Below are 21,745 nucleotides of genomic sequence, written 5' to 3' on the forward strand. Positions count from 1 at the left end.
TGAACCGTGGTGTAGGTTGCAGACGCTGCTTGGATCCCGAGTTGCTGTGGTATAGGCTGGCGGCTGTAGCTCTGATTTGACCCCTAGCTTGGGGACCTCCATGTGCCGCAGATGTGGCTGTAAAAAGAAAAAAAAAAATGTGTCTTAGGATAAACACCTAGAGTGAAATTGCTGGTTATAAGGGCTGGAAGAGTCTACACATTTCCAATTAAATAAGCACTCTCAAGTTGTCCTCAAAGAATCTGACTTTGTACTTTCCATGTGTATTGCAAAGTAGGGATGATCTCAGTTGCTACAGTACTTGCTGGTGAGATGGGTGAAAGATGTTACACTCTTATTTTGCACTTTGCTGATTACCAGTGAGGTTGAATCTCTTCTCATCATAGCTACAGGAGTCCTTTATACTCTGTGCTTAATCCTTGGTCCATTATATATCTGCACATATATTCTCCTAGACATGCGCTGTCCAGTATGCGGCCCCAATGGTTATTTGGATTTAAATTAATTTAAATGAAAGAAAATAAAATCAGTTTCCTCATGGACTGGACACATTTCAAGTGCGGCCAATAGCTCCAATGGTTATATGGATTTAATTAACTTAAAAGAAAATAAGAGTTCCCATTATGGCTCAGTGGTAACAAACCTGACTAATAACCATGAGGATACAGGTTGGATCGCTGTCCTTGCTCAGTGGGTTAAGGATCCAGCATTGCCATGAGCTACAGTGTACGTCACAGATGCAGCTTGGATCTGGCATTGCTGTGGCTGTGGCGTAGGCCGGCAGCTGTAGCTCCGATTAGATCCTAGCCTGGGAACTTCCATGTGCTGCAGTTCAGCCCTAAAATTAAAAAAAAAAAAAGAAAGAAAGGAAGGAGGGAAGGAAGGAAGAAAAAAAAAAAAGAAAGAAAGAGAGAAAGGGAGAAAGAAGGAAATTCAGTTTCCAATGTACTGGCCACATCTCAAATGCTCTGTAACCACACGTGGCTAGAGGCCATGGTTATGGGACAGTTCGGATATAAAACATCTTTCACTCTCATTGACAGTTCTGTTGGGAAATGCTGCCCTGAGATATTGTTTCTATTTTACTCGTATGTGGTGGTTTTTTTTTTTTTTTTCCTTCTTTTTAGGGCTGCACCTGCGGCATATGGAGATTCCCAGGCTAAGGGTCTAATCAGAGCTGTAGCCGCCAGTCTACACCACAGCCACAGCAATGTGGGATCCGAGCCACATCTGCGACCTACACCACAGCTCACGGCAACCCCGGATCCTTAACCCACCCAGCAAGGCCAGGGATGGAACCCGCAACCTCAAGGTTCCCAGTCAGATTCGTTAACCACTGCGTCACGGTGGGAACTCCATATGTGGCATTTTAAATTTAGTTTTTAGGTTTTGTATCTTGTTTAAGAAGACTTCCAATTACCTCTAGACTCTAAATACATTCTCCTGGTTCTTCTAATACTTGTATTTTCTTCTTCTAAACCAGCACTTAAATCCACCTGGAACTGATTTTTATAAATGGTATGAACTGGAAATCTAACTTAAATATTTTTCCTAAATAGAGAGTTAGTTGGTCCTAAATTGATGACGAGTCCAGCCTTTCACTGTTGACTTGGAATTCTACCTTGTATTACATAGCAAATGATTCTTTTCTATTGATGTATCTGACTTTTGTGTGTATTCTACACTTTTAATGATTGTTTTTAGCCTTTTTGTGTGTGTGTGTGGGAGGGAACTCACTTGCAGCCTCACCTCACCTGGCTTACATCAATAACAGCTGAAGCACGGAGTTCCGGTTGTGGCTCAGTGGGTTAAGAACCTGATTAGTATCCATGAGGATTCGAGTTGGATCCCCGACCGCCTTCAGTGGTTTAAAGACCCGGCCTTGCCAAAAGCTGTGGTGTAGGTCGCAGATGTGGCTCTGATCTGGTAATGCTATGGCTGTGGTGTAGGCTGATAGCTACAGCCCTAAAAAATAAAAAAAATAAAATAAAAAAAAAACAGCAGCAGCAATCTAGACTTTTTTAAAAATGGATTTTATTTTTTAACGCAGTCTTAGATTTACAGAAAAAAGTGTAGAAAATACAGAATGCCTTATAGTCCCACTCTCCTGTTTTTCCTGTTATTAACATTTCATATTAGGGTGGTATATTTATTACAATTGATGAACCTTATTAATACATTTTTATTAAATAAAGCCTATAGTTTACATCAGGGTTCCCTCTTTGTGTTGTATGTTCTGAGCACAAATGCTCAATGTCCTGTCCACCATTACATACAGAGCAGTTTCACTGCCCTAAAGTCCTCTGTGCTCTGCCTATTCATTTCTTTCCCCCAACCCTTCAGCCCCTGGCAGCCACAGATCTTTTTACTGTCCCCATGGCTTTGCCTTTCCTAGAATCTCATATAGTGGGAATCATACAGTATGTAGCCTTTTCAGACTGTCTTTGTTCGCTTAGTCGTATGCACTTACATTTCCTCCGTGGCTCTTCATGGCTCTTCAAGGCTCGGTAGCTCATTTCTTTTTATTGCTGCATAATACTCCATTGTCTGGCATACCGTAGTTTATCCATCCCCCCATTGAAGGACATCTCTTGTTTGTGTCTAGGTTTTGCCTATTATGAATAAAGCTGCTGTAAACATCTCTACAGGGCTTTGTGTGCACCCAAGTTTTCAGCTCCTTTGGGTAAATACATAGGAGAATGATTTGCTGGCTCATATGGTACAAGAATATTTAGTTTCATAAGAAACTGAGAAACTGTCTCCTAAAGTGGCTGTACCACGTTACATCCCCACCAGCAACGAATGAGAGTTCCTGTTGCCCCACATCCTTGTCAGCATTTGGTGGTGTCAGTGTTTTGGATTTTAGCCATTCTAAGAGGTGTGTGGTGATAGTATTTTAGCTTTTAATGTTGCATAAGCCAAATTCTTCCTTGCTCGTTTTTAGAATTTCTGGGTGATATATACACCTTGCAAATTGTATAATTTACTTAATTAGCATTACACTGAATTTAAACATTGTTTGGGAGTGAAGAGCTTCTTGTCTAGGCATGTAATGTACTTGTTCTTTTATTTACATTTTCTTTAGCCCTTCAATAAAGTCTAATAGTTTGCTTTATATGTTTTGCACGTATATTAGGTAATGCTTCCAGTTATTTTATAGCTTGTACTGCCATTTTTAAAAAGTTATGAGTTTTAATGTTTTTTTAATCTGGCAATTTTGCTGAAATTTTATTTCTTTTTTCTTTTCTTTTTTTTTTTTGTATGTGTCTTTTTAGGGCTGCTTCCCCCGGCATATTGAGGTTCCCAGTCTGGGGGTCCGATCGGAGCTGTAGCTTCCGGCCTACACCAGAGCCACAGCAACTCGGGATCCGAGCCGTGTCTGCAACCCACACCACAGCTCATGGCAACGCTGAATCCTTAACCCACTGAGCAAGGCCAGGGGTCAAACCCACAACCTCATGGTTCCTAGTCGAATTCGTTAACCACTGCACCACGACGGGAGCTCCCTGAAATTTTATTTCTAATAATAGGTCAGTGGATTCTCATGCACATTCTAGGTTAATAATTATCAGCAAATTACAGTTTTCATTTCTATCTGTATATATATATATCTTTTCTCCCTTTGTTCCTAACTTGAATAGGCTTCTAAACTTTCGCCCTCAGTTATAACATTTGCTGCATATTTTCTAGTCGAGCTCCTTTGTCGACCTAAGAAAGTTCTTTATGTTCCTAGTTTGCTAAGAGCTCCCTTTTTTCTTCAGCCCCCTCCCCTCCCCTTCTCCTTTCCCACTTCCTTCTCTCCCTCCAGAAGTGATGGACTTATCATAGGACTTTTCCATGCCTATCGAGATGGTATAAGGTTTTGCATGTTTGCAAAGTTAATGTCATGGACAGTATTACACCATCTTTGCTTTCCTGGGAAAGATCCAGCAAAGCCATGGACTGTTCTTTGAACACCACTGAATTTGCTTTGCAATGTTTTTGCTTGTTTGCTTTTTGCAGCTACTTTCAAAGAATGATAAACCTGTAATTTCCTGCCCACCCCATACCTGTCTTGTTTTGCCACTGGATCATGTTAACATGTGGGCACCACACCCACCCACCCCCTGCCCCTGCCCCTGCCCTAGTCAAGGTCATAGTTTATGTCAGTTGGGAATAGTCCTGCCCTTGAAGTTTTAGTAGAACCTATTTGTAAGTGGCTTGTTACCCATTCTCGAGGAAGAACTTTAGCTTTCTTTTCAGTCTCTTCTAATTATTTATATTATAGACATGGTTTCTACCTACTCTTGAGTCAGTTTGGTTAATTTATTTTCTCACAAAATCATCCCTTTTACACAGATTTTTCAAATTGACATAACATCTCAACATAGTATTTGGGGGTTTACCAGAATCCTTTTTATATCTTTATGTTCCTTGTATCCTATAGTCTCTGCTTTTGTCTTTATTAATTACTTCCTCTTATTTCCCTTGGGTTAACATTGTTGTCTTTTGAATGTTGGCACCTGTTGTTTAGAGGTTCTTTTCCTTTGTTCACAAATGTTTCATACATTTTTTATTGAACATAAACTTTATATTGAAGTGTAACAGCCAGAGAAGTACCTAGGTCGCAAGCTCTGTACCTGATCGTAAAGTGAATGCACCTCTGTAGCCAGTGCCCAGATCCAGGAGAACACTGTCAGAGCCCCAGGAGTGGGCCAGGCCCCCTTCCAACCACAGTGCCCTTGGTCATTATCCTGACTTCTAACTCATCAATTCGGTTGCCAGTGTAGAAGTGGAATCAGACAGGCTGTATTTAGTGTCTGGAGCAGACCTTTCCATCATGGCTTATGTCCATGAGCCAGAAGCAGGGCGCTGCAGCTTAGCAGCTGTTGGTGTGTGGACTCAGTTTAGTATAAGGACAAGGCAACACCTGTTCTGGGTGCCAAGACCTTTCTGGCCTATTTTCTTGTTCTTTTTTTTTTTGTCTTTTTAGGGCCACACCCACAGCATATGGAGGTCCCTAGGCTAGGGGTCAAATTGGAGCTACAGCTGCCAGCCTACACCACAGCTACAGCAACACTGAATCCGAGCTGTGTCTTTGACCTACATCACAGCTCACAGCAACACTGGATCCTTAACCCACTGAGCGAGGCAAGTGATCAAACCTGTGTCCTCATGGATGTTAGTCAGATTCATTTCCGCTGAGCCATGATGGGAACTCCCCTTGTTCTGGGTTTTGTTGAAGAACCACCAGGTTGCCAAGCAGGTGAGGCACCCCACCACAGCTGCTGCCCTGGAGCAGGCCTGGCGGTGACATGGGCCTGGGCATGCACTGGCCCAGCCAGAGCTCTTAGGAAGAGAACGAGATGTTTTGAAATTTGGCCACTTTGTGCTTACTCTTTGGATGGGAAGGCTGACCTGGATTTTGCCGTCTTTAACCGTCTCTGCATCTCCTGGACCTTGGGGAAGAGAAGGCGGGCAGTGGTGTGGCCTTGGCACAGCAGCAGTCACTTATTGTTTCCTTCCTGTATGTCTTCTTGCCCTCCTGCACGCTCCAACCTGCCTTTGTCCTTCCTACTCTGCCTCTTTCTCCTTTGTCCATTTCCTCCTCTGTAAGCATTTCCCTCTGCATTCTTTTCTCTCGCCCTATTTTCTGCTAAGCTCTGCTCTCCTGACACTTCCTTCTCTCCCGCCCTTTCTCTCCAACCCGCCTTGACTCTCTTCATCCTCTTTCCCTCTGCTTCCCGCAGGGGATGGGCTGGTGATGAAGATCAAGCAAGAGAAGTCCGAGTGGCTCCCGCAGGCGCTAGTGCCACAGGCTGCGCTTTCCCAGAAGGATAAGGAGAACATTTTCCAGCAGCATCGGGGCCTCCCGCCCTGCCAGACCACGGGGAAGCCTCGAGCCCTGGGGGGACAGGAGGAGACTGGGGGTCCAAGGTGGGCCCCTCCCGCGGAGCAGGATGAGGGCCCCGCAGGTCGGGCTCCTGGGGCGGCCCCCGGCCCCCTGAGCCCCGCCCTTTCTGCCGGCGAGGGTCACTTCGTGTGCCTGGACTGCGGGAAGAGGTTCAGCTGGTGGTCGTCCCTGAAGATCCACCAGCGCACGCACACAGGCGAGAAGCCATACCTGTGCGGCAAGTGCGGCAAGAGCTTCAGCCAGAAGCCCAACCTGGCGCGCCACCAGCGGCACCACACAGGCGAGCGGCCCTTCTGCTGCCCCGAGTGCGCCAGACGCTTCAGCCAGAAGCAGCACCTGCTCAAGCACCAGAAGATCCATTCTCGGCCCACCGCCCACCCGTGCCCCGAGTGCGAGCGCTGCTTCCGCCACCAGGTGGGCCTCCGCATCCACCAGCGAGCGCACGCCCGGGACCGCCAGGGCGCCCGCTCCGGGCTGCAGGCGCTGCTCCGGGACGCCGCGTCCCGCCGGGGCTGTCGCCTGCGACCGGGGCCCCAGCGGGGGCGCCCCGAGTGGGCCTGGCTGGGGCTCTGCCAGGGCTGGTGGCGCCAGCCGGGGCCCCGGACCTCCGCCCCCTCGGAGCCGCGCCAGTTCATCTGCAACGAGTGCGGCAAGAGCTTCACGTGGTGGTCGTCGCTGAACATCCACCAGCGCATCCACACGGGCGAGCGGCCCTACCCGTGCCCCGAGTGCGGGCGCCGCTTCAGCCAGAAGCCCAACCTGACGCGCCACCTACGCAACCACACCGGCGAGCGCCCGCACCCCTGCTCGCACTGCGGCCGCAGCTTCCGCCAGAAGCAGCACCTGCTCAAGCACCAGCGCACGCACCTGCCCGGCGCCCCGGCCGCGCGCCGCCCCGGCTGCGCCCAGAGCTGCCCCGGCCGCGCCGCTCTGCGGGCCCACCCGCGCGCGCACCTCGCCCCCGCCGCCCCCGCGCCGCCACCGCCCCCCGCACCTCCCGCCCTGGGCGCCCCCGGCCTGTCGCCGCCGCCACGCGCCCCCGCGCCGGCCGGGGCGCCCGGGGACATGCTGTGGGGCCGAGCGCGGGCGGGTGGGCCTGGCGAGCCGCGCCAGTTCATCTGCAACGAGTGCGGCAAGAGCTTCTCGTGGTGGTCGGCGCTCACCATCCACCAGCGCATTCACACGGGCGAGCGGCCCTACCCGTGCCCCGAGTGCGGGCGCTGCTTCAGCCAGAAGCCCAACCTGACACGCCATCGGCGCAACCACACGGGAGAAAGGCCCTACTTGTGCGCCGCCTGCGGTCGCGGCTTCAGCCAGAAGCAACACCTGCTCAAGCACCAGCGCGTTCACCGGGGGTCCCTGGTGCCTACCCCCAGCGCCAAGGGCGAGGCGCTTTAGGGCGCCTGGACCCAAGCCGACCTGTGGGGGGGGGGGGCGGGGAAAGGAACGCTTGCCGGGTGCGTGTGGGTAATGGCCAGGAAGGGTGGCTTTTAGAACCCCAAGGGTGAGGTTTCTTCAAGGCTCTGAGACCTGAGAACAGAATTCCAGAAGCCTCCCCAAAGAGGGACCAGGCAAAGTCCCAGGAAAGGCAGAGGGAAGAAATAAGACTGGACATCTTCACTCTGGAGCCTGGATGTGTCCGTGATGGTTGAGGCTCGTCCTTCCTCAGAGGTGGGACCCCAACCCTCAGACACCGAGGGACGGGGCGCCCTGGGAGAGGCTCCCTGAAATGGCCCTGATCTGGACTGTGCAGCTGTGGCACCGGCCTGTCGCGCTCAGCTGCGGAATGGCCCAGGGACTGTCCTGGTGGGGGAGTCTCAACAGCCTGATGGCAAGATGGGAACTGGAAGCTGTGGCTAGGAAGGGCAAGCACATCCCCAGCGCCAAGGCCAGCGTCCAGCACTTGATGGCCCCTCAATACATGTTTTTGGAAGGAGTGAATGGTTCCATGGTCCTTCTCAACACCGAGTGCCCCACTGTCCAGGGTGCTGTTATGGCCTGACTGACCCTAGGACTGGTGTGTGTGTGTGTGTGTGTGTGTGTGTGTGTGTGTGTGTGTGTGTGTGTGTGTGAGAGAGAGAGAGAGAGAGAGAGAGAGAGAGAGAGAAGGTAAGGCTGGAACTAGGGTGGGGAGGGACCTGCTGCAGGAGAGTGCTGACTGTGTCCCTGGGACCCCGAGGGCACTGCCTGGGGTTCTTGTAGATGTTGGTGTTGCAGAGAGAAATGAAGGATTGACTGTCTCACATGGTCTTTCCATCTTTTAGTTTTTTTTTTTTTTTTAAAGGACATACCCGTGGCATATGGAGCTTCCCAGGCTAAGGGTCAAATCAGAGCTGCAGCTGCTGGCCTGCACCACAGCCACAGCAATGCCAGATCTGAGCTGCGTCTGTGACCTACACCACAGCTCATGGCACTGCCGGGTCCTTAACACACTGAGTGAGGCTGAGGATGGAACCTCCATCCTCATGGATACTAGTCAGATTCTTAACTTGCTGGACCACAGCGGCAACTCCCTTGCAGTCCTTTCTAAGCCACCTTTCCTGAATCCCGGGTGCGTGTGTGTGCAGAGGGATCCATTTGCCCCAGGACCAGGGCAGGGAGCTTTGGCCATGAGCATAGCCACTCCCCATGGCCAGTTCTTGCTGGTGGTGGAAGGCTGTCTCCTCTCCCCTTTTCCCTCTCCAAGACAGCTTTGTCACTTCCCACATACCCCTCTTGACCTCTAGCCCCTCAGAGGTCAGCCCTCAAGCTCTTTGGAAAGCTGGGGCCCTGTGCTGACAGAAGGACCTAGAGCTCCAGCCTGGCTGGAGCCTTGGATGGTGTCTTCCCACAGGAGGGGAGGGGGTTATGGGGGGTGGGTGGGTGTTGGGGTACCAAGGTTGGATAGCTGAGGGGGTGGGAAGGAAAGGGGGGAAGGGGGGAAGCTAGGGTGACTCTGTAGGAGGAGGAACCGTGCCTGCCTGCTTCCCAGAGGCCTGCCGAGTTTTCCCTTGAACTCAGAGGAGCTGTGCAGTCACCCTGGCTTCTGGTGACCCCGCTTTTCAGGTTTTGTTTAATCCCTTTCATCTGGCAGGAGTTTTCATTGTAGCATCACAAAAAAAATAAGTAAAATAACATGGCGGTGATCCAGCTAACTTGGGTATCAAGTGCTGGTAATGGTTAATGTTCAGCCAGGGCTGCTGACTTGAGGTCCAGGCCTTTGATCACCAACCATGCTGTGTGAAACCTCCCAAGTGGGTGAGCTGTGCCCTTCAGGGTACACTCTGGGAAGCCAGGTGTCTTGGGTCTTATCAAAAAACACTTTAATGATGGGGGAGGCTCAAGGGTTATTTGCTTCCTCAGACCCTGAGCAAGCCCTCTTCCTCTGGGAAGCATCCCAGAGGTACCATGCCTGCACAGAGAGCCCTGTCCAATCAGGTTCCTGAGGGCAGTGTGGGCAGATGCTGAAGAGATGAGCTGGCGGGAGTTTCTGTCCACTAGAACGTGCTATTGTTCACAAATGGCCTGTTTAAGGATCAGATCAATCAAACAGCTGTGTTGGTAGGACATCCCCCCAAGTCATAAAAAGCCTGTTCGCTGACCCCGGGCAACAGACCCTCTCACAAATGGGTGCTCTGGGTCACAAGGGGATCAGGGCCAAGTCCATCAGGGTGAAGAATTACTGAGGTGTACGCCCCTTTGACCAGGTCAGGGGATGGCTCAGCACTGATGGACTAAACAAGCGTGCTGTGTGCCAGGCACTGTGTCAGACTTCAGGGCTGAGTAAGCCACCGTCTCAGTGGGCTCGGGCTGACATCACACCACCGCAGGCTGGGCGCTTAGACCACAGTCCAGAGGCTGGCAAGTCCAAGATCAGAGTGCTGGCAGATTCTTTTCCCGATGAAGCCAGCTTCCTGGCTTGCAGATGAGCACCTCCATATCCTCACGGGGGTTGGAGTGGGGGGCGGAGAAAGGGGGAGGGGGGGAGAGAAAACCTGGTCTGTTTCTTAAAAAAACACCAATCTCACCAGGACCTCACTTTTTTTTTTTTAATTCTTCTTAGAGCTACACCTGCGGCATATGGAAGTTCCCAGGCTAGGGGTCGAATCGGAGCTGTAGCTGCCTGCCTGCGCCACAGCCACAGCAGTGCCAGGTCCGAGCCATGTCTGTGACCTACACCACAGCTCACCGGCAACGCCAGGTCCTTAACCCACTGAGTGAGGCCAGGTATCGAACCCACATCCTCATGGATCCTAGTCGGGTTTGTTACCACTGAGCCACAATGGGAACTCCTCAGGACTTCACTCTTCCAACTTCATCCAAACCTAATTTCTAACTGCTCCCCAGAGGCTCTATCACCAGATACCACCACACTGGGGGCAGGGCTTCAATGTCTGAATGTGGGGGACACAGCTCCGTCCGCAGCGATCACAGACCCTTCCCTTGAGGAGCTTGCAGTCCTTTACGGAGACTCATCTTGATTCACAGCCTGGAACAATCTGTACGGTCAGGTCAACTCTTCAACAGATTGTTCCCAGCAAGGCTTTCTTATTTGCCATCTCATTTCATTTCCATGAGTGGGTGACCTGGGCAGGGCAGTGATCTAGGAGAAGGGGATGGGGACGGTGGCACTAGTCCATGCCAGGTCATGTTGCAAGTGGAGAGCAGGTCCCAGGCCTCCTGTTAGCCTAAACCTCTTCCGCCATCACAATCATAGGCTTCTGTGCGAGGCCCGGCATTGTCAACGTCAATGTTAATTCCCTTTCATTTAAAAATAATAAAACTAGGCCAGAGAAAATTTAGGAAGAGGCACGTCATGAAATCAAAGACGAGGAGGTCAGACTTCTCCTGGTGGTTTACAGTTCAAAATGTTCTGGAGTGTGCTGAGATTAAAGGGTTGCATAGGGGAACAGAAAACAACTATGAATAAATAAATCAGAGTCTTAAAAGACTTCATTTATATCCTGTCCACAGCCAGGTAAGTGCAGGTCTGCAGTAGGGACGCAGGGCCAAGCTGCCCCCAGGCCAGATGAGCTTGGTGGAGTTGCAGGTCCTGGAGGCCAGATGACCTTGGCAGAGCTGCAGGTCCTGGAACTGCCTGCATCATTCTTGTGTCCTTTGTTAGCTGCAGCCCGGGAACTAAGACAAATGACTTAGGTACTAGGAAAGTGCGCATCCTTTGGCAAGCAACGTGAGTTGGCGCAATGGCAGCTTCCTTGGGAGTATGTGGTTCCCCACCGCCCAGCCCCAGGGAACGATGCCCTGAGCAGCAGGGAGAGTGCCTGGTGGGGGTGGGGGCTGAAGCTGAGGCTTTTCATTTTCTTTTCCTTGTTAAAGAAATTTGGGTTTGGTAAAGAGGTATCCTCAACCTTTGGCAAGAGGAGTGTTGGGGCTGAAAATAGTATGTTCTTACATATCACTGCTCTTACTGGATCCCAGGAGAGACGGAAATAAATGGTACCCTGGAGATTGTTCTTCAGGATAAAAAGAGCTCCGTGTCTCCCAGGTTACTCAGATCAAGAGAGGGAGGTGCCCTAGACCAGCAGTGTCGGGAGAACTTTTTGTGATGATGATATGTTCTACATCTATGCTGTTCAATACCATGGCCACCAGCCATGTGTTGCTATGGAGCACTTGACTGTGGCTTGTAAGGCTGAGGACCTGAATTTTAAATGGTGTTTGATTTTAATTCATTAGATGTAAAGAGCCGAATGTGGCTATTGGACAGCATAGCCCTACGGATAAGGCCCCTATTGAGAAGAAGCAGTAAAGTTATCTCTCACCCCTGCCCATCACCCCAATCTAGAAAAAGCTTTTGTTGTTGTTGTTGTTGGGAATTAATGGACAGAGCCAGCTCTACGGCTCGACTCTGGCTTTGCCATGTAAGCTGTGGGACCCCGGGCAAGTAATCTGTGTAAAGCATGTAGTACAGTCCCTGGCAAACAGCAAGCACTTAATAAATGATAGTTACGGTCGTTATTTTAATAAACCCCATGCGTGGCTACTTGCATGCCATTTGTAGAAATAGCTGTACTGGGAGTTTCCGTTGTGGCGCAGTGGTTAACAAATCGGACTAGGAACCATGAGGTTGCGGGTTTGGTCCCTGGCTTTGCTCAGTGGGTTAAGGATCTGGCATTGCCGTGAGCTGTGGTGAGCTGAGGCTCGGATCCCGCGTTGCTGTGGCTCTGGCGTAGGCTAGTGGCTACAGTTCTGATTGGACCCCTAGCCTGGGAACCTCCATATGCCACAGGAGCAGCCCTAGAAATGGCACAAAAAAAAAAAAAAAAAAAAAAAAAAAAAAAAAAAAAAAAAAAAGGAATAGCTGTACTATGGAAAGAGAAAGAAAGGGTTTTCCCCAGAACTCAATCACCATAAGAAATTAACTGGTGTCAGGCATGCTGCAAGTTTAGGAGCTGAATGGATGTCCTGGGTCACCTGCTGGGTTTTAAATTCAAGGAGAAAGAACTTTGGAGCCAATGAGAACTCATCTCCATCCGGGTCTCTGCAGTGCCTCCCAGCCCTAAGCTGGGATTGGGACTCTAACTTGCCTGCAGCCCCTGGTCCCTTACATAATGTCAGCACAGAGGCTGGCCATGGGGCCACCTTTTCCATCCACCACTCTCAGGTGTAATATACAGATGCATATTCATTCACCCAGCGGGTGTTGACTGACACCCTAGGCTGGGCCCTGTGGATACAGAGATGCTGAAAACACTTTGAAACTCACAAGCTGGTGGGAAAACAAAGGGTAAGTAAATCCTGGTTTGAAGGCAGCACAGGTGCTTTGGGGAGGGATGTTAAGACCACCATCCAATCTGGGCAGACAGGAGGAGCTGGAGGATGACCAGGCTGGTCCCCGTGAAGGAGCACCTGGGTCCAGGGGAGTATGTTTGTCCAGCTAGTGCGCCCACGATGGGAAGAAACCCGGGGCTCTGAGCAGGACTCTGGCTGAGCCAGACCATCCTCTACCCAGAGGGAAGCCACAGGCCAGCTGTTCTCTGGGAGTCTTGGCTGTGAGCAGGGTCCAGAGTCAGGCTGTCACATGAGCCTTGCAGAGTGCTGGGGATGCCATGCCAGCCTTTGGCCCTGCCTGTAGGAAGAAGCACAGCTGCGCTTGCAGAATATTTCCCCACTGCCATTCTGTTGTGCTTACCAAAGCACATGAAAACGGCAGGGGGAGATGGGGGGGTGCTTATGAAACCAGAGAAACAAGTGACTCAGCAGAAATCACACACAGAGGCAGAACAGAGAAGGGAGGCCTCCCAGAGCCCTTGGCATTCCCACTAGGTAGTGGGTGCTGTCTGCCTCCCCCCCCCCACCTCCAGCTGTGTTCCTCTCCTTTCTGCCTTGGCACAGTTTACCTAGAAAATGCTGCTAAAAATATGGGTGACATCCTCAGGTATGATGTTGATTTCCCTTTTGAAAAATTTGCTCATTAATTAAGTGTCCCCATTTCTCCTGTGTGGCCTGCAGGAGAGATGAAAGCTGGTGGCTCTGGCAGGGGAGAATTTTGGCAACAGAAGCTGGAGAGCTAAGAGGTGTGGCTGCTCCATGAACAGATCTCCAGGGGCCTGGGTGGAGTGTGGGTGTGGTCTGTCAAAGCCACAGGAGCTCTACACTCGGCCCTTGGGGTAAACATCTGTCCAGGTGGATTCATTTCTTCGGGCTTCCCAGAATGCCCCCCTCTATTTGAAATACCAGTCTGCTTGGGATGTCTCACTCACAAAGCTCCATGTACCTGGATGAGGTGCTACGGGAGCAGCACAGATGGGGGTAGGGGTGGGGGGGGGTCCTTAAGAAGCCGAGAGGGACCCTGTTGGAATAGACTGATCCACTTGGCAAGCGGTGAAAGCTGCCAGGCCTGACCTTCAGTAAGGGATTGATTTTAATCCCCAGTGGACCCCCACCTGGAATTCTTCACTTCCCAGACTCTAAAAGCACACTGGGTACCTGCAGAGTTGCAGGAGGGACCTCATGAGGCGGAGAGGTCTGTGTCTCCTGGAGCCCTTCATCAAGAATAGTGCCACCACCTGCTGTGAGGAACACTGCCGGGACTTATTCCAGCATCCCACCTGCTTCATCCACCTGGCAGCTACACAGGGGCCCTGGAGGAAAAGGCTGGCTGATGCTCCTCTAGCACTTTTTTTTTTAGGGCCACACCTGCAGCACACACAAGTTCCCAGGCTAGGGGTAAATTGGAGCTGGAGCTGTGACCTATACCACAGCCACAGCAATGAGGGATTTGAGCCGCGTCTGTGACCTACACTGCAGCTCATGGCAATACAGGATCCTTAGGCCACTGAGCGAGTCCAGGGATCTAACTTGCATCCTCATGGATACTAGTCAGGTTCTTAACCTGCTGAGCCTCAGTGGGAACTCCTGTTCCTCTAGCACTTTTAATTTCAAAAAATCATTTTACCTCTCCAGGCTCAATTTCTTTATAAACTGTAAAAAAAAAAAACAAAAACAAAAACAAAAACAAAAAACAAAAAAAACCCCAAAAAACAAAAAACCAAACTTGCAGATATTTTCTCACTCTGGATGAGATGATTTCTTCTGATCCCGGCGGGCACAGTTTCTGGTTTCTGGTCGAGGCAGCAGAGTGGTGCCAGGGAGAGTGAGCTGAGTCCTGGACCTGGGCTCTGCCACTTGGAGCCTCGGGTCTCAGAGGCAAGCTGCTCTGTGTTTCCATTTTATTGTACTTTCCCACCTAGAAAGTGGGATAATGACAACTGTATAACCTAGATGGCACCCGGTTACTAGAAGTCTCCCATGACATAATATATAGGATTGGGCTTTGTAATAGGAGAAGTATAGGTAAGGGGTAATATTAAGTGACATTTCGAAACTGGAGTTCAGCCCAGCCCTGTCCACACCAGTCGCTTCCCCTGAGTGTTATAAGTGGCTCTTTCATGGGATCTCCTTGGCTTGACTGTAATGGGCTCACTTCTGAGGACAGGACAGTAGGGCTATAATTGTCTCATATCCCCCAGTTATCCTAATAACCCGGGCCCTATCGTAGGGTGCGCTCTGTCTCCTGCCAAAAACCCCTGCTCAGAAAGACTCCGCGGGGGGGGGGGGGGCGTTCCTGCAGTCTCCCCCTTCCTTCTCTTGCGAGGAAACACTTTGGACCTCCAGCGTCCACAGACCCTGGTTGCTGGGCGCTGGGGGGCAGTCCTGCTCGGGGATGGGGGAAGTGAGGTTGAGGCTCTAACTGCTGAACTGGGGCCTCCTGAACCGGGAATGGCTGGGACAGGGGCCCTGGGGGTGGGGTGGGGGAATTGGGGCGACCTGCCCAGAGGGGCGTTCTGTCCTCGGACCGGCCCCCGCCTGGTTCCCTCCCTTGCCCCGGCAGGCGCAGCGTTCGCCGTCCTCCTAGTTCCCCCAGCCGGGTTGTGGCGCGTTAGACCTCCCAGCCTCACGGGGCTGCTGTGCGGCTGCGGCGACGTTGGTGACTGCGGCGCTGCGGAGGAGGCGGCGGGCTGGGGAGGCGGCGCCACGTGAGTCCCGGGCCGGGCTGGGCTGGGGCCTCAGCGGGAGATTACCGTATTTATCGAGGCCAGTGCCGGACCCTGGGGGGCGGGTCACTGCGGGCGCGCTACCGTATTTGCCGGGAGCCGCGCAGACCCTTTCTGGGAGTGGCGAGCGCCGCGACTTAATTACGTATTTATCCAGGGTTGCGTGGCTCCCCGCGGGCGCTGTGGGAGCCGGGGGTGGGTTGCATGAATTCCCTCAGGAAACCGGGGCTTGCGGCGGAATGGGGTGGGTTGCTGCAGCGGAGTGGGAGGCCTACATATTTTCGTGGGGGCGGGGTTCCGACGCAGAGTTTACCATATTTCTCCAGGGTCGCTCTGGCCCCAGGAGTTGGCAAGGTTGTGCGCTGGGGATCGGGTGGGTGGGGTCAGCTCTTTTGATCAATGCCGCTATTAGATAAGAACGGCGGTGCGGGAGGCTGGCCGCCTTTATGGGGGTGAGAGAGAAGGGGCGCGGGAGGCGCTGCGGAGAGTTACCGTATTTGCGTTGGGCAGCTCAGACTCGAGGAAAGAGCCACTGCTGGAGGCCGGAGGAACTGGGGTGCAGCCTGGGCTGTGAGTGTGGGATGGGATGGAGGAACTTGGGGGAGAAAGGGAGGCCATAGCCTTGGACCCTCCTGGCGGGCGGGGCCTTGGTCAGGGGTAGAGCTGGGAGATTGGGAGACCAGGCCGGGACTGGCCAAGGGGAAGGTGATGGCCTGTCTTTGCAAATGTCCATGCAGCTGCTGGGGAAAGACCTGTGGGTGGTTGCAAATAGTACTTGTCCCCTTCCCCAGGGTGAGTGGTGTCCCACCCCGGCATGAGGGTAGGGGGATGCAGAGGGGGTGTCTCTAGGCTCCCACTCTGCAGATAGGTCCACTGAGGTTGTGGTAAGCAGTGAGATAGGGAAGTGTGGAGGAGGCCTGCACGGAGGTCCAGGGGAAGGGCCGGCAAACTTCCCTGATGGGGGTGGGGGGATGCAGGGGAGTTGCCAGCTTACCCCCTCCTAGCAGGCCTCACAGCTCTGCAAGAGCAGGAATGGGGGTGGAGGAGGTGTTGGAGACATGAGGGTGGTGCGGCAGACAGTGCCTTACAGGACCAGTAGCCCTTTGGGTATTGATGGCTCTGTGGTGATGGCCAGGACAGTGGAGGTGGTCACGTGTGTGCACGTGCAAGCCTGCTTTGAGGGGAGCTTAGTTGGTCAGCAGCTAGTACGTTGAGAAAAGCTTTTGACAGTGAGTTAGGAAGCTTAGGGCCTAGTCCTCGTTCACCTTGCTGTGTGACCTTGGGCAAATTAAGTCAACCTCACTGAGCCTCAGTGTCCCCATCTATAAAATGGGGTTCAATAAGTCTGCTCCTTCCTCGGGGAGGTTGTGAGGACTGTGGGAAACAATTGTGGAGGAACGCAGTGCCCCCGGGGATTCTCTTAGGAGAACCAGCATGGAACTGAACTTGGGGGTGTTTGTTGAACTTTGAGTGTTCCTCAGCCTTGGGCCAGGCTTCACTGTGGGCATGCCAAGAGGAATCAAGCTGAGACCCGCCCCCTGGGAGCTCACCCTCTAGTTCAGTGACTTGAGAACACTTTACAGGCTTGGCTTATGTTGATAAACAAAGAGCTGCTGCCTTTAATGTTTAACTGAGGTTACTTTCAAGTTTAAAGGGCTTTTGTTCTCTTTCTTCTTTTAAGCTTTGCAAAAATATCTTCAGGCCACTGTTGACCCCACCTTTCCCTCCAGATGGGGGATGCACGGAGAATCTGGCTGGAGAGAAGACATGTCCAGGTTCAGGATAACTCAGAATACTATGAGCGCCTGAATATTACCCTTCGGCATTTATTCAACCCCTTGTGTGGCAGGCACAGTGTTTGATGTGGGGCATTAAAGGAGGCAGCTCTGTCCTTACCGGGCTTAAAGGGCAGGGAGACCGAGGCGGCAGGAGTGACCAGCATGCTGTATGATGAGGGTCACAGGGTTCAGCCATTTTGGTTCAGGAGGGGCTGGAGGGGTCAGGGAAGGCTTCTAGGAGGAGGTGTCACTTGAGAAAGGTCTGAGGGCCAGGTAGGATGTGATTAAGGGGTGGCAGAGAAAGAAGGGCATTGCAGCAGGGGGACCCTGCTGGCTTGAACAGGGCTGCAGAGTGGCGGATGCTGGAAGCTGTGGGAGGCCACTGCAGGGTCCTGCCTGAGGCCAGGGGCTGGCTGCTCTTTGGAGGCCCCCTGACTCCTCTCTGTGCTTCTGCCTCCCCAGGGGCCGGTGATTGCAGCCGGAAGTGCCCATGACCGAGCTGGCGTCCTCCGGGGGCGGGTCCCCTGCGGGGGACGGGGAGGAGGGTCTGGGGGACGATCGCGGCCTGGTCATCCACCACCCCGCGGAGGAACAGCCATACCGCTGTCCGCTGTGCGGCCAGACCTTCTCGCAGCAGCCCAGCCTGGTGCGGCACCAGAAGGCGCACGCTGGAGCGGGCCGCGCGGCTGCCTTCGTGTGTCCCGAGTGCGGCAAGGCTTTCAGCGTCAAGCACAACCTCGAGGTGCACCAGCGCACCCACACGGGCGAGCGGCCCTTCCCCTGCCCCGAGTGCGGGCGCTGCTTCAGCCTCAAGCAGAACCTGCTCACACACCAGCGCATCCACAGCGGCGAGAAGCCGCACCAGTGCTCTCAGTGCGGCCGCTGCTTCCGCGAGCCACGCTTCCTGCTCAACCACCAGCGCACCCATGCGCGCATGCCCGCGCCGCACCCGCGCCGCCCCGGAGTCTTCGGGGAGCGGAGGCCCTACTTCTGCGCCCGCTGCGGCAAGAGCTTTGCCCGCGAGGGCTCGCTCAAGACCCACCAGCGCAGCCACGGCCACGGGCCCGAGAGCCCGGCGGCCCATTTAGGCCGCGTGCTCTGATGAGCAGCGGGCTGGCCGCCGGCTGTTTCCCACCCCAGTCCTGCGTCCGTGACCCCTGGAGAAGGCGCTGGGCTGCAACCACCTCTCTGGATGGGATCCCGGGAGACAGGGAGGGCTGGCTTTGGGTCTGGAAGGAGTGGGCCACTGCCCTCCTTGGGCCGCCTTTTTCTGCTCCTGGCCCAGGACCCTCTGGCTGGCTGCCCACAGCTGCTTTGGACCCCTGCGTTGATTTTCCTCCGCAGGCCCACCCGGCTTAGAGCAGGTGAGACCTTTGGCTGGCCATAACCCCTCTCAGGCTTGATTGGGGGGGGGGGCGTTGATTCTTGCTATTGGGTGGGGACAGGTGAGGGAGGTGGGGCATCCTGGGCTCAGCAGTATGATTAGCTTCTTACTAGATCTTCATTCCCAGAATGTCAGTGTTGAAAGAGACCTGGAGAGGGTACACTCCACAATTCTCCAGCCTCACCCCCTACCCAGGCCCCAGGGTCTCCCGGCACCAGCACTTACTTCTCCCGGTATCCTCGAGAAGTCCTGTCACTTCATGACTCAGTTTGCTTATCTGTAAGTTGGGGCTAAAGATGAGGGCGTCCTCCTCCCTGGGATAGTGAGGATTGTAATTGCTCTTAGCAGGTGAGAGGGTGATGTCATTTACTAAACGTCCCTGTGTGCCAGGCAGCGTGCCTAGCGGAGCTCTTGGGAGGAGCACAGACACAGGGCCTGTCTCCTGGAGTGCTGATACAGGGCAACACTGGCTATCATAGGGGACAGACTACAATGTACCCTGGGAGATTGGGAGTTTGATGCTTTGAACTGGGTCCTGGGGACCCATAGGAAGAGCAAGGGCGTGGAAGGTTTCTGAGGCAGGGGTCTGGCCATGGAGGCTCACATTTACTCTACAGAGGACTTGTGTTGGGAGAGGGGTTGCTGAGAAGTTTAATGTGAAGAGCCCAGTGATCTCAAGTGCCGCTCGGAGACCACAGGAAGCAGTGTGAGGAGCCACGGAAGTGGGACGGGCAGGAATCTCCAGGGTCCTGGGCTCATCTGGGCAAGAGAAAGTAAGCCCCCTCTCCCAAGAGGCTTGACCAAGGTCATGCAGCGAGAACGGGGAGAGCCAAGACCTACCCCCAGGCCTCAGACTCCAAGCTGATGTCTGGAGCCACGGGCTTCTCAGCCATTTGGGAGGTGAGGACACTGAGGCTCACCCAAGCTGGCCCTAAATCACGCTTAGGACTTTGGTGCAGTGATACAACCCTGGGCCTCCTTTTGGCTTCTGAACCCAAGACCCTTCGTCTCCACTCTACTTCCTTCAAGAGAGGCTCTTACTGTGGGAAAATGGAGTTTCCAGGATGACGGCATATGACCAGGGACCTTGTAGAAGGAGCCTGGGGAGGGGGGTCACTGGAGGTTGTGACCGTCTGAAGGGGACGTGTTGTGGGTGAGGAGGAAGGCAGTTGGGGGCTTGCAGAGGACCTGCTCTCACAGAGCCCTTGCTCCACACCCAGTGCTATGCTCAGCATGAGACCCATCCCTGCCCTCTGCCCCTGCCTAGAGCCACATGGTCTCTTGGGGATCAGTTGTCCTCTGCCTGCCACCCTCAGGTGGCTGTTGCAATGTGGACTAGTACTTAGTGGTGGAAATTAAGAGATTAAATGGGGGGAGTTCCCACTGTGGCTCAGCAGGTTAAGAACCTGACTTGTATCCATGAGGACTCATGTTGGATTCCTGGGCCCCACTCAGTGGGTTAAGGCTCTAGTGTTGCTGCAGCATAGGTCACAGATGTGGCTTGGTCACACTGAGTTGCTGTGGCTGTGGCATAGGCCAGCAGCTGCAGCTCCAATTTGCCACCTACCTGGGAACTTCCTAAAAAAGACAAAAAAAAAAAAAAAAAAAAAAGATTAAATTGGGATGTGGGACATCTGGAACCAGTCACCAAGTGCCCTGAACCCACGTTGTCTCATTGGTAAATGGGATTAGTAGTCCTTGAGTGCTTGGTAGGGACTAAGGGAACTCAATGCCCTGGGCAGGTGCAGGGTGGCCTGTGACTGCTCCCTCCTAGCCCCCCAGGGGTGGCTGGGCTGGGCCATGTCCCGCCCTAGACCTGACCCTGGTCTCTTTGTCTCTGTGAACAGATGTGGAGTGGGCAGGACCTCTGGGCCATGTGCAAGGCACACCTGGCAGAGAGACTAGGATGGGACTCTGGGCCTGCGGCCCGGCACAAGGACACATCCCCTAAGAAGACCTACCTCGGGAGGTGACAGCAGAGGGACCGAAGGAGCCTGGAATTGGAGGAAGGTTCTGTGCCCTAGTGGAAAACCTCCCTGAACCTGCTGGGAGTCACAGCCAGAGAAGAGCTGGTCCCAGCTGCCTGGACACCAAGCTCCACTCTTCAGGGGCAGCAGGGACAGGTCTTGTGTGGGGAGCCCACTTCTCTGCACCTGCCTGGCACACCAGAGACAGCAAGTGACTGGCCTAAGGGAACACAGCACATTGATCAGGCTCCAGAGGCAAAACCTTCCTCCAGGGAGGAATGTACCTGCAGGCTTCACTCTGCTTTCAGGGCAACAGTTAACATTTTGAGGTCATGAAGCCCTTTGAAAGGATGTCGGAGGTTATGAACCTTCCTCCCAGGAAAACACATACTCGTGTAGGGAAGAATCTACAAGCAGTTCCAGGAGCGCTTGGACTCCAGCCTAGGATCCTCAGCCCCAGGACTAACCTGTCGCTCTTTCCTTACCTGACATGGAGCCCCTGGGGTCAAGGCCTTCATTCAAGCAGCGTTACATCCCCCCTCCCCCACTGGTCTTCCTCCCCTTGTTCTGGAATAAAGAATTCTGAGGAGGGGGCTCTTTCAGTCACTCTTCTCCCAGACCTAACAAATGGTGTGTGGGGGTTCTGGAGCCTCACTTCTTTCCCCCAGACTTTGCTGGAAGCTCCCCGGTCTGGGCTGGTCCTCTCTGGCTCCAGGTAGCTTGCTCTGGCTGCCTGGCTGCTGGCTCAGCAGGATGTGGGAAAGCCTGGGGAGGAAGAGGGGGCTCCGGCTGGTGCCTGCCAGCTCAGGGCAGGGAGAGAGGCTGGCAGATGAGACTCTGAGTGTCCCTAGAGCACAGTGGAACAGGAGGAGGGTGACACCAGGCCTGCAGCGGGGCAGGGTCTCCCCTGGTCTTCACACCTGAACAGGTTAGCCTGGAGCTCCCCACCTCCCCAGAGTGGACTTGCCATCAGAGAGAAGGGACCGACTAGGGCCGGGCTGGGTTTTTAATGACAACCAGACTTGGTGAGGTGTGTTATGGTGGGGGCTGGGGAGAGGCCTTTGGTCATGAAATACAGATTGGATCCCAGCCATGGGAGAGCTGGGAGTGCGAGGGTCTTGTGTGGAGTTGGAGCAGTGTCTACACTCCACAAGCCTGCCTTAGAGAAATGACATGCTTCAGTCTCCTCCCCTTGGCGGTGGGGTTGATGGCATGTCAGGGCTAAA

At 53.4% G+C, this 21,745-nt stretch overlaps 2 protein-coding genes across 14 annotated transcripts in view; both read left to right on the forward strand.

Annotated features, from left to right (window-relative positions):
* The window catches only part of ZNF775 (zinc finger protein 775), a 113,077-nt gene extending 105,247 nt beyond the window's left edge, over window positions 1-7,830 (forward strand). For all 6 annotated transcript variants that reach the window (XM_085004988.1, XM_085004985.1, XM_085004986.1 and 3 more), the window contains one exon: window positions 5,730-7,830. In XM_085004988.1, the coding sequence (XP_084861114.1) occupies window positions 5,730-7,291 (1,562 nt within the window). In that variant the 3' untranslated portion in view covers window positions 7,292-7,830. The remainder of the gene's footprint in view (window positions 1-5,729) is intronic.
* A 7,509-nt stretch (window positions 7,831-15,339) lies between these two features.
* LOC110257542 (uncharacterized) lies at window positions 15,340-21,147 on the forward strand. Of its 8 annotated transcripts, none has more exons than XM_085005013.1 (3): window positions 15,340-15,372; window positions 17,072-17,165; window positions 17,631-18,407. In XM_085005013.1, exon 3 carries the CDS (start codon window positions 17,659-17,661, stop codon window positions 18,268-18,270), a length of 612 nt encoding a protein of 203 aa, XP_084861139.1. In that variant the 5' UTR covers window positions 15,340-15,372; window positions 17,072-17,165; window positions 17,631-17,658; the 3' UTR covers window positions 18,271-18,407. The 8 variants fall into 8 exon arrangements, 5 of the variants coding, with proteins under 5 accessions (XP_084861139.1, XP_020934470.1, XP_084861140.1 ...); XR_014833356.1 differs by lacking the exon at window positions 17,072-17,165 and adding an exon at window positions 20,400-21,147 and having other exon boundaries at window positions 15,357-15,960; window positions 17,631-18,532; XR_014833358.1 differs by lacking the exon at window positions 17,072-17,165 and adding an exon at window positions 20,400-21,147 and having other exon boundaries at window positions 15,357-15,430; window positions 17,631-18,532.
* The last annotated feature ends 598 nt before the right edge of the window (window positions 21,148-21,745 follow it).

This window comes from Sus scrofa, chromosome 18 (assembly GCF_054392235.1).
Source record: "Sus scrofa isolate SSC_HxYL_T2T_F1_AM1 chromosome 18, Sscrofa_HxYL_maternal_Yorkshire_Landrace_v2.0, whole genome shotgun sequence".
Lineage (NCBI taxonomy): Eukaryota > Metazoa > Chordata > Mammalia > Artiodactyla > Suidae > Sus > Sus scrofa.

Excerpts from the sequence above, each read along its gene's own strand:
- LOC110257542 (XM_085005011.1), top strand. The coding sequence starts at position 17,121 with ATGGGGGATGCACGGAGAATCTGGCTGGAGAGAAGACATGTCCAG. Across the intron at positions 17,166-17,630 it reads TGGAGAGAAGACATGTCCAG|GGGCCGGTGATTGCAGCCGG; the intron begins GTTCAGGATAAC and ends CTGCCTCCCCAG.